At 40.1% G+C, this 12404-nt stretch overlaps 1 protein-coding gene across 6 annotated transcripts in view; it reads left to right on the plus strand.

Moving 5' to 3' along the window:
- The window catches only part of sox6 (SRY-box transcription factor 6), a 129334-nt gene that overhangs the window by 73565 nt on the left and 43365 nt on the right, over positions 1–12404 (plus strand). For all 6 annotated transcript variants that reach the window (XM_029457999.1, XM_029457991.1, XM_029458006.1 and 3 more), the window contains 2 exons: positions 629–801; positions 2529–2597. In XM_029457999.1, the coding sequence (XP_029313859.1) occupies positions 629–801; positions 2529–2597 (242 nt within the window). The remainder of the gene's footprint in view (positions 1–628; positions 802–2528; positions 2598–12404) is intronic.

Consider the following 12404-nt stretch of genomic DNA (forward strand, 5'->3'; position numbering starts at 1 on the left):
TTGTGATGCGTAAACATTATTTTTGGTGCAGTTTTTTGACTCCTCTAATGTGTTGCTGGCCATACAATGAAAACAAAAAGCTGTAATTTTAAGGCTAACACTGACTCTCAACACTTTCTTTATATTCACCCCTGGTTGTCTGACATAAGCTGCCACCTCAGTTTGACAGCCCCCTGCAGCTCTTTGTCTATATGCCGGGAACAATTCCTTCCCTTTCTTCCTGTGAAAGCTATGAACACCAGCGACACTAAATAGATAACTCCAGGCTGTGTGTGACCTTAACACTTTCTAGTGAATTCCCTCCAGTTGGTTGCTGCCTGTGTGGTTTTCTTTGTACAGTACTAAAGCACAATATGATGATTGTGTGTGTGTGTGTGTGCAGCATGGTCACTTTTCTAAATGTAGCAGTGTATAATGACCAAGGCCTTCTGTAGGCAAAAAGCCTCAACCCTGTTTATATAGTCCTGGCCACTATGAAACCTTTTGTGCATTTATTTGTGTATATATCTTTCTTTCAGGTATGCAGAGCACACACCTCTCTATGTGTTTATGACTCAAACTCTCCACTTTGTCCGTTTATCCTTTTCCACTCCTGACATCGCTCTCCCTCTCTCTCTTCCCTCACTAGGTACTCCAGAGAGCCTGGCAGAAAAGGAACACCAGCTCTCTACAATGATCACCCAGCTGATCAGCCTGCGAGAGCAGCTTCTGGCGGCCCACGACGAACAGAAGAAGCTTGCAGCCTCACAGATGGAGAAACAGAGGCAGCAAATGGAGTTAGCTCGTCAGCAGCAGGAACAGGTAACTGCTCACTGTTTTACTTGTCTCATACTCACAGTATCTCTTGTTGCACCCCAGGTAATAGCCTTCTTCCCTCTCACCATATTCCCTACACATTTATTTTTTCCTTCCTTCCTTTATTCCTCACTATTTAAAACATTGATTCCCTTCCTCCTGTAATCTTGTTTACTCTATAAACCCCATCAAATACATTTTAACAAATTGTCACATGACTCTCTATTTCATATAACATTTCATGCCTGAAATGTGCCAATAAAATCTAACTCCTCAGTAGAAATTTGGAATAATATTAGATTTAAGAGAAGTTGTATTCTTTATTACCTCAGATATTTCGGTCATGCTCTCTCACTCACATTTATGCTGCGTGGTAGGAAAAATGTTATTATGACTTGTACTAACAAATGTGAGGGAATGTGCAAATGAAACGTTATATTAAACATGGAAGTCCTCTATATCTTATAAAATGACTCCTATTAGAACAAGCCTGGCATTAGATTTGCGGCACAAATCAGGCCAATGAGCCATATTGTACAAATCAGCAAATTAGCAGAGGCCATGAAGTGTGTTAATGTCTGGGAAGAAATAAGGACACAAACTATCCACACGGGCGACACTTTTATTATCACCAGCCACCCTAATGGCTATGAGTCAATTATCAGCAAGGAGTTCACTCAGAGTTTTCTCAGAACACTCTCAGACCTTCCTGTGGTAAATGAAAAGATAGACCATATACCTTGGAGTGATGCATTTGGTCATAGTACACTAATAATACATTAACAGTATTGATTTATTTTTCAAATCGATGATGTTCATTTGCAAACTACACTCAACTCTGTAGACTTTGTGGACATTGCGGCATAAATGAACACTGATATAAGATATTTTATTATTTGATCTTATTTCAAAATGGAAGAATATTAATAAAATGGAAGAGAGAAGGAGAGAGAGAGTGAGAGAGAGAGAGAGATAGGGGGAGAGAGGGAGCCCGCTGAGAGCCAGAATGTCATCAAGCCATCAAGATACAACACAGTAATTAACTGTTGACACTCGTGAGGAAGCCAGCACAAATTAATCTTGACACATTTGCAGACGACCGATATCTTACAGTGAACACTTTGTAATTATATTTTAAAATGAAAATTAAATGACACTTAAAACTAGGTTGTCATGCTCAATGAAGTGGGCATGTAGAAAGGGGGACTGCTGGGATTAGAAGGATTGCGGTGTGGCTGCTCGTCACTCAGGGGCGGCAGGGACCTCTGTCACCCGTACACTGCCGGCACCAGTTATCTCCATTATAACCACGTTCGTCTGTCCTGTAAATAATTTATTCTCTTTTACCACTAATTTTGACTGTGCAGTTCAACACAGTTCATTTCGTGTTCATTAGGAAATTGAAAATATGTGTTTGTCAGATTTTGTAGCACTTTGGTTATACAAACCATATTTGTCAAAGAAAATAAATGTAATATTAGTCTCCCTCATTAATCTGCTTCTCTGTCCCCTTTATTATTTCCATTGTAACTACTATTTTAACATATTCTAAATACACTGTATATATATATATATATATATATATATATATATATATATATATATATATATATATATATATATATATATATATATGTACTGTATATAATGTTGTCTTGCAAAAAAAGGTATCACATGATTTTAGTTCCTACTCAATCTTTTAATTCCCTGTCTTTACTCGTGTTTCCAAACAGATTGCAAGACAACAGCAGCAGCTTCTGCAGCAGCAGCACAAAATCAACCTCCTCCAGCAACAGATCCAGGTCAGTGAAAGTGTTTCTGTTGGCCTGATAGCACTCAGCAGCTTGCACCTCTAACTTCTTCCATGCTGGTTACTGATTTCTTCCTTCTTGGTGTAATTGGTGCACCACCGCTGTCACCATGAGCCACATGTCTGGATTTAATGGCACAGATCAATAAAATTAGACATTAAAGTAAATATCGTAGCTAAATTCTGTTAGCCTCTCCTTCTCATCTTTTTTTAAATGTCTTGTCTTTTTATCTTTAATTTTTGTGTCACACTAACATTCCTCACTCTCATCAAATGTTAATTGCCTGTTGGTAATCGGGAGGGCTTTAAAATATGGAGGAGAATAATTAGCACATCTTAATGAACAAAAAAAAAAAGGTGAAGGGGGAGGGGGGCAACAACAGCTAATGAGTCTTGTTGGAGGAGAGCCTGGAGGTGGGGGACATGAAAGAGGCTGGTAAATGCCTCTGAAGCAACTCGGTCCCAGAAGGGCAACGTGGCATGCTTTCACACAGCACAAGGGCTACTGAAACGTACATTGTCATTATGCTATGTGGCTGATATTGTGCTTTTTCTTCCCACATGTGTGTGTTGCTCTAAATTGTGACCTATGCATCTCATGCCAGAAGTTATCCTCCTCATTCTGTGTGTGTGTCTTATGTGATACTGTGCAGAGTGGTGTAATGAAAGACCACCCATGCAGCATGTAGCTGGACATGGTCAGACAGTACAGGGCTATCCTGGCAGTGGTCAAGGCTGTGAACCTTGTTGCCTGTGTGAAGCTAATGTTTTCCTACTGGGTGTGCTTAGTGTCAGGCACATCCTTCTCCATTCACCTCCTCCTCCACTGCTCCTTCTTCTTACCAACAACTCCCTGTCTTGTCCTTTCTTTGGCCCTTATTTTTTATCTACCTCTTCAAACATTTACTTGCAACAAATTGTTACTCCAGCACCTTTTAGCACTCCTCACAGGAGATACTATTTATTTTTTGTTTCTTTGCTAAAGAGCAGTTTCTCCTTATGCGGCATCACACACAGGTTGTTCTTATGATACACTTAGGCGAAGCAAACTTCTGGTTTTAAACATCAGTTTGAGCGCAACAACCCGATTTACTGGCAAAACATCAAAATGCCTCTTTCAAGAGCTCTTTGCAAGAGAAAGGCCGTACTGTCAACATGTTCTTGTGAATCCATACGCCTGGACCTTTCACTTCAACAGTGGACAGTCTATTAGAAAAATAATTCCACTGAGGAGAAGCACAGAGCATGACACTCTGTCTAGAAAACACTCTAAAATGAAGTACCTTATACACTATTGAGGGACTAGTATTACTCATATCATGGAGGGTCCTTTACTTATGCTCATTGAGCATAAGGGCATCGCCCTAATGCATCTCACTTTTAAAGGCCCTTGCTTTCATCACAAAGTTAAAGGCAAATGATACCTGAAGATTCTCCTTGATGCATAGTTTTGAGAGAGGGTGGGTTGAGTGTGCATAGGAGCACACTTCTAAATATCCATTTCGAACACTTGAACAGAGATACAAGTAAAGTCCTTTCTTGCAGAGCCCAGTTAGCCAGGTTCTCCCTTGACAAATGTGCCTCAGATCATCCTTGATTAAAAAAAAGAGAAAGAAATCACATCCACAATTAAACAAAAGAGTCCCATGGTCAGACCATCTGTTCCAGTGCACATCCGTCTCTGCTGGCTGCACAATGCAGACAGAACACCAGCCGAGAACACACAGGGATCGCTCTCAATACTTCAAATAAGTTTGATCCTGTTCAACATTGTTTATCAGCAAGTCCTTTAAAGCAGAAGATGTTCTATCTCCCTAACCTAGTTCCTCCACATATCCAGCATGGTGATGGCCACTCCTCTCGAGTTGGAGTAGGAAAGAGAGTAGATAAAAGAGAGTCAGGGGTTAGTGAAGCATTTTTGCCACTCTGTTTTCATTACTGCTGCCTCTTAAAAATGCCCTGGCCATCTTAATATATAACAGCTTTGACTTAATTAGTTCTGTAAACAAGCCTCCAGCCTGTATGTCACAGACTTTTAGCAAAGTGGTAAGCAGTGTTGGGGGATTGAGTTACTCTGCTATTACTGTAGAATGGAGAGCACTAAACTTTATTGGAGACCCCAGTGGCCATCAAAGTCCTTCTGTTTTGGCTTCAGGGAGAAAACCAAAAGAGAGCCTAAGCTAAAGTCTCGTATTGAGGATGTAACTGATCACATCAGTGGACATTGTGAACCGTCCAAACAATAAAACCATGGGGACTGCAAGTGGAGACTGTCGTTGGCACGCTATATGTGTTTTTTTGAGTTTTTTTTGCATGTGGATTGAAGGAGGTCTGTCAGAAGTGTGTAGTTATAGAGGTTTAGTTAGTGAGGTTTGGAGCGAGGCAGCGTGCAGTTTAATCAAGTTTCCCTTTTGAATAGCCATCTCTCTTTTTATCCTTTCCCATCATTCCTACAAGAGATTTAGTCTTTGTCCTTCGGGATTACAATGTCACTTGTTTTAAGATAGCAGATGTTTTGATTGCAGTGTTAGGGGCTTATCAAAAGTTTAAGCTCAAGGCTTTGTGTGTTTTTCCCTCAGCTTGTTTGTATTCCTTCAGTTCATCCTCGTCGTTGAAATCATCTTGGCACTAATTCAATCCCAGGATAAGATTAACTCTTGATTTAGTTGAAATTTTGAAACACCACCAAGACACTTGTGACAATTAAACATATATATTAGCAGAAAACTGGTTTGTATCATAAGTTACTTATCTCTCTGAGCCTGTGTGTAGGCACATGGAGAGTACAAAAACAAGAAATAATGAGCACATTGTTCTGTCTTTCACTCAGGCACACTGGGCATTATTTGAGTTTCCTCTTCATAGCTTTCTGTTTCATAGTCACACCCACTTTCTCCTGCTCTTAATGGATGAGCAGCTAAACAGCATCATGTTGATCATGGGAGTGTTGTCTCAGTTGGCTGGCATGTTCTTTCAAGACGCCTATTACTAAGAACTGAGCAGCATTAGAGTGGTAACGGCAGTAAAGTACATTAAAGTCTTACAAATAAAATACAATGCCCTCATGAGATGTGGAGCTCCATGAAACTCAAGCGACAGCACCGTCCATTGCAGCAAGCAACCCTCTCGCATGGTAATGACCCCAGTTCATGTATTCCTCAAGAAAGGGTCTGTTAAGATACAAACCTTGGTTTGACTCTGACACGCAGTTACTCATACACATCCGTTGAGGCGATCGAGTACAGTACACAGGCACACAGGGACCCGCGCATTGATACACACATCAAGAGAATAAATATTGCCGGAAAGGTCAGGGTGAACTTTATCTTCACAAACAGGCTGGAGAAACAGCTCCCAAGATGAAACAGAGGAACTATTTCATTCTGAAACATTTTATTAAAATTAAAATTTTGTATCCATTAAAAGTATCACAGTATCATGACATCGTGATTGGCCCTGGTATTGATGTGCCAACACCGAGTACACCGTGAAATCCATGATCTGAGAGATAATACATTTCTATGGAGGCCATTGTCTCCAATGTTGTTTACACATCTGCTTTTAAAACCTTACGTTCTGTTGATCTCCCTGTGACCTTTTGTTCTCTCTCTATATACAGTCTAGCTTTAAATTCCAAACTTACTGTATGTATACACATACACATTAGCTGTGCCTCTGCATCCTACCTTTCACCTTGTGTCCACAAAGATAGACAAAAACACACACACACAAACTCACGCAGAAAGTGTGTATCCCTTCCATTTAAAAAGAGAAAGCAGAGATTAAAAGAGGAAAAGGCCAGTATATTGTTGTTCACTGTATACTTCAAAGTCTTAGAGGCTTTCTCACATGTGTCTTTAATGGTGTAAAGAAACAGTGGGGGGCATGCAGGCGTTCAATGGCTAGATGCTAAAGGTCCCGAGATTAAAGATGAAACTCAATTACACCAGCATTTAGCTGACCGTAATTTAAAGGTGGACAATCTAGCGGTAGATCTTAAGGCATATATTTTGAGATAAAGCTGAGGACAACAGGTACACAGACATGTGGTCTGATCTGAGAACAAGGATCTACAGTATTTCTTCACTTCTTTAACACTCATCTTCCATGCTGTTGTTTATTTTTAGTTAATATATTTTTAGAAGAGGAAAAGATCTTTGTGTTTTAGTCAGTTGCACATGTAATTCCCATTTCCCTCTGTTACAAAGAAACCAGTGAATTCACAGGGAAGTTGTTATGTTTTGTTTTTGATGATGGTTGTTGCTTTAGTTTGCTCCAAAGAAAATCAATCTATAAATTGTGATAGGAAATGATGTATTTATTGCTCCCTCAACATTGTCATCTATTTAGTTATACATTTGTGGCAAAGGCCACAGTTAAATTTCTCTGGAAACATCTTTATTAGCTTGGCAAATCTGGATTTTAAGTGCAGATAGTGGTTGAAATTGTTCAAGCTGAATGTGAGACATCCATCATGCCTCACATTAAGCTTGACCAGCAGCTATCATCAAGTCATTCCACAGATTTTCAATCAAATCCAGCCTTGCTATAGTTGTGCTATTCAAGGACGTTTACGTTCTTGTTGTGATGCCATTCCAGTGTGATTCAGCTGTATGCCTAAGATGCTTGGGGTCACATATAGGGTCACATATAGTCAATATAAGGTCTTGTCACTGAAAAGCAGTTGCCCCCTAATATTTGGTCTGAATCATACTGTATTTGCTCCATCCTCACAAGCCCCACACAGCAGCCTGATGCTTCTACCATTATGCTTTGCAACAGAGACGGTGTTATCACTTCTACATCTTTTTCCTAGTTCTGAACAAATATTTTTTTTATCTCCCAGCATGAACAAAAAAAAAAAATCTCTCAAATTGCCGTTTGGCCTGTGTGATACATTTAGTAGTACTGGTCTGTAATCACTTCTTTGTTGTTATAAAAAAGAATATGCATGTTATCTGATCCAATGCAGTAATTTAATGCACTGAGTCTGTTTGGTTACCAATTTAGAGAAGCAAAGACTCCAAAACTACAACATTATGGTAAATATTTTAAATCAATCAGATGAGTTTGAATAAACACAGGGCTGTATGGTAATTCCACAAAGATAATAGCGCTAATTTGTGTATTCTCAGATGCTTTTGTTGTTTCCCCAGCACAAATGATTTTCTCAGTGTGAGACTCTTATTACACTGGCAAAAAAAGCCCACAAAAATAGACATTGTTAAAGAGAATGTGTAAGTCCCCCAATTAGCACAGCTAGATTGAAACTGTTAGCATGATAATAAGAGAATAATAGAGCAGGGAAATGATCGTGTGAGTGTGTGTTTAAGTGTGCTGCTGTGTGCACACGCGAGTCTGTGCTTTCCCTTGTGTTGAAGAGCTGTGTGTTAGCCTGCTAGTAGGATTATGTTAGGGCATTAACGGCCTAGTCAGACGGGCTTGGCTCTCGCCCAGGGAGGCACAGTCCAGCATGTTCATCCTCCATTTAAGGAGACTGTTAGCTGATGAAGATGTGCACATGCAAGACTGAAGATAAAAGAAAGCAGTGACCCGACTCATTAGCCCCTGTGATTTAATATATTGACACTTGGATACAAATAATTCCATTTAGTGGACTCTATCGGCGGGGAGGGAGGGATCAATTTAATTAGTTATGAAATGTGACTCCTTGTCAGGAAGCAGAAGAAATGCTGACGTTAAACAAAGTCATGTGCAATTTAAACAATAAAGCCATCGCGGCCCTGTTAAAACTTAATGATGCACAAAAAGGTGTAATAGATACAACCTCAGCAATGGCAGTGATGGTTTGTGAATGAAGCTAAGTGGATGAGCAGTCGGTATGTAATGCCATTTGTCTGTTAATACAAAGTCTTGCTTAAGGAATATAAACAGTAGATGCTGTTTGAACGGGCTGGGATCTGTGGGTTTTGTCCCATTAGGTCCTGATGCTGTCTCCTTTTTTCGTGGATGAAATGCACCATCTATTTACTGAACACAAGGGTGTAGCTTTAAGTTAGGGTACATTGTGCAACTAAAAAGATGAGTAGATTGTGTAGAAAACGGAATAAAAAAAGAATCTAAAGTGTAACAACTGATCACTGGCTTTATTGGGTCTATTTAGAAGCAGTCAAATGAAACATATGCTCGCTCGTACTGTGTCTTTGCAAATGAGATAGGAATGTAGACAAACATAGATCCATTATTGCTCTAAAATACACAATAAAGCCAAGCTTTTGTGTAATTGGCCTTTGTATTCAGACACCTCAGTAGTTTAAGCAGCGATAATTAAGAGGCCCCATCTGAGAGGTGCCACATGAACGGCTGTAATGTGTGAAATCACACCTGAGGGTCTACTTAAAATTAGTCACCTGAGGGGTTTGTAAAGCAGCCATGCGACGGGTTAATTTATGACACAAACTTCAAGCCTTCTATCAGTTCTCACAAGTGACAAGAATAACCGACACAAAAGAGAAGATTACCAGGCTTAGGGGAATATGAATTTGCCTTTTAAATGAATCACAAGGCTAAATAATCCTGATAACTAAAGATCTTTTCTTTACACATGTAGGATGAATGAAGCACGTTTATGTTCTGTCTAAACATCACTATAAAGCACCTGTTCAGAGCTCCACAAACCTTCCCTGAGTGAAGGCAGAGCGCCTACACTTAACATCCATTGTACCCCAACCCTCGTAAGGAAAATATCGGTTGAGGGAGAACACATCCTCCAGTGTGATGTTGATTTAGTTTCCTCTCCCCCTCTGCGTGGACTGTGTTTTCTTTGCTAATGTTGTGCAAACTGTTTTGTCTTTGCGTTGGCTTTGCGTGTCCATCGTTCTCAGCAGTGGGCACACTCACAGGGAGAAGGAGCTGCATTAATAGGCTCTACTGTGTACGGGCAGCCAACAGGGTGAAAGGGGCGCGTGTTTTCTTAGGACCGGGGTGGCAAAGCAAAGCATTCAGCCCATGACCGAGGCAAAAAGGGAGCTTTTTGTTTTTGGGGCGGGGAGAGTCGAAGCATTCCCCAATAGAACACAATGAATGAGCTATTTTGTCCGGCACAGAAACAGAACTGTAGAAATTTCTGTTTGTTTTCCCATAATTCAGGTTATTTCTTTCTTTTTAACATTTGCTTAATTTCATTTCAAATTGTTTAATACAATTTAGAAACATAGCATTGTTCAAACAAGTCTTCATATTTCCTGTCTTGTTTGATCTTTTAGAAAATCAGCTTTATAATAATATAATATTTGAGCATGCTTGAAAATGTCTCCAATAAAGTTGCCCTTCCTGACAGGCCTGCTCTCTGCTGAACAACAGAATGGGCTCTGTTGTTATGTGTGGCCCCAGCAGCTGGGAGGTAATAGTGAAGACAGAGCCTCAGTCTATGACTGGAGGACGGGACAGAGGGGGAAACCAAGCCGTAGTGTGGACAATACCATTGCACAAAGTAGGGGTGGTCTTCTGTTTCACAGTGGGACACGATTACTTTTCTCATAAAGAGGTTTTTCCTTCAAATTTTAAATAAACATTGAATGAAAGAATTAAACATGCTTCATACTGACAAAGGCAATGCCAAGTCTAAAGAAAATCTAATTTATATATATGTTTACAATTATTTTATACAGCACAAACAGTTAAAAGTGGACATACAGAGAATTTATGTCTCTCTACTTGCTCCAAAGTGTCGACGATGTGATATTTCAAACCTTAACAACCACATTATTTCATAAGCCTCACATACTTAAATCCCTCTTTTTTTCCGCTCCCCCTACCCTGTTCACATCACATGGTTGTAGCTGGCTATCTGACTAGCCCGTGTCCAATGTTCTTTCGTATCTCACACTCCCCCCCTGCAATGAGGGTCCGAGGCATTTCACTTATTTCCATTTTCATACAGCGAGGATGTATATGCAGGGTAATGATGCCGGCCCCAAACCCACTTGTACGTTTGTTTATGTCTGTTCTCTTCTTTCCCGTCATTACACATGCTGTTTGAGGGAGTCCCTGTGGATTTGGCCAGTTTTCTGTGAATCTTAATTTTATGGCCAGACCTTGAAAAAAAAGAAATTCATTCTTATTTCTATGTATGCCCCCCAACCCCCCCAAAAGAGCAGATAGTCTTTGGGAATATAAAACTAAATTTGCGGTTAAAATGAATCTGTATTTTTAACGGGTGTCATGCAGATGGTGTTGCTGTGTGCACACAATTCGTAACAGACATTGTGTCAGCATGTCGGAATGCATTTTGTTTGACTAAATCTAAAACATATATTGTATTCAGAATCCAACACACAATGTAATGAAATAGAGAGCTGTAGCATGAAAACTGTCTTCGGTCACTTAAACATACCAATGAAAAAGCTTTTAAAAGGAAGAACAAACCTTAAGGCTTGACATTGATATTTATTTTCTATATAAATCTAATATTTTTTTAGACAGACATATTTTATTTAAAGAATTAGCACAATTTTCTTTAAGTAATATTATACTGAACCTACACACATCACATTTCATGTCTAGAAATGCATTTTTGCATTTTTATTTGTTTTGGATCTATGCATAATTTAACTGTTATTGCACAAGCACTGACTTGCTATCTATAGATGTTGTCTGCCTATTTTACCATTTTGCATCATACCTTAGGTCAAGCTTTTATTATTTTCTTCCTACAACATTTAATGCTGAAACTACATAAAATTAGAGCAGTGTGCAGAAGTCCTGTAAATGCTCGGCAGTGTATTTAACAAACAGTAGCCTGCAACTTCATCCAGAATTCCAAGGAAGTCAGGAGGAATGATGAGATGGAGGAGTGCGGGAGTGGAGGGATTTGGGGTGGGTTGTGTTAGGCGGGTCAGGGGGTTGGACTACCCTGCTTTCAAGCTCCCATCGACTTAATATAGACATATTAGAATGGCTGTTTTCCAAGAAGGCTTGTTTTACTGTGTAAGGAATTAGTGGAACAAGAAGTCATCTATTGGTTATTCCCTCTGGATGGTCTGACCTCACTCAAATGTCTGGATTTGCTGCACTTTATCCTGAACAGCACTCAGTGTAACACACACACAGGCATGACTGATGTGCAGTGTTACGCTCAAACCTGAGCAAACAGTGCCTGCTGCCAGAGTTAGAGCTGTAGCCCAACAATCCACAGGAATATTATGGAGCTTAATTTCAGCCTAGTGCTTGCACACTGTTAATTTGTGGCTTTAGCTGTCTATCTTTGACTTTTGTAGGGAAGGGTGCTGTGCAACGATTTCAGGAAGGAAGTGAGGAGAAAGGTCAGAGACAGGACTAGGACAAGGGTCCTTTGTTAGTGACCTGAACTTCTTCAGTGTATCTGCCCTCCCCATTCCAGTGTGCCTATTTTCAGTGTAGACAAGCAGGAATAACGTGCTTCAGTCTAGTGGGTGGTAATATGAAGACCTGAAGTCTGGAGCATCAAAGTCTGGTTCAAATCTATTGATCTATTTGTCTGATTACCATTAGCTACAGACAAATCCAAACACCATCACATCTCTGTTCGATCGATGTGTGTGTCTGCCATGCGATGTAACTGTGCAGTGTACAGCGGATGCATAACCGGCTAATAAGTGACCTGTAGTAAAGGAGTAATATTTGCTTAAAAAACGTTGATTGTTTCATGGGGGAGAAAAAACCCTGAAGCAACACAGAGGATTCAACAGCCCAGAAGTGCTTCCACTGAGTGATTTTCCTCCTGGTTAGGCTCCAGTACAGTGTACACCCAGCGGGTTGTGTACACAGTGGTGGGTGTTAAACATATCCTGCTGTCTAG

Source organism: Cottoperca gobio, chromosome 3 (assembly GCF_900634415.1).
Source record: "Cottoperca gobio chromosome 3, fCotGob3.1, whole genome shotgun sequence".
Lineage (NCBI taxonomy): Eukaryota > Metazoa > Chordata > Actinopteri > Perciformes > Bovichtidae > Cottoperca > Cottoperca gobio.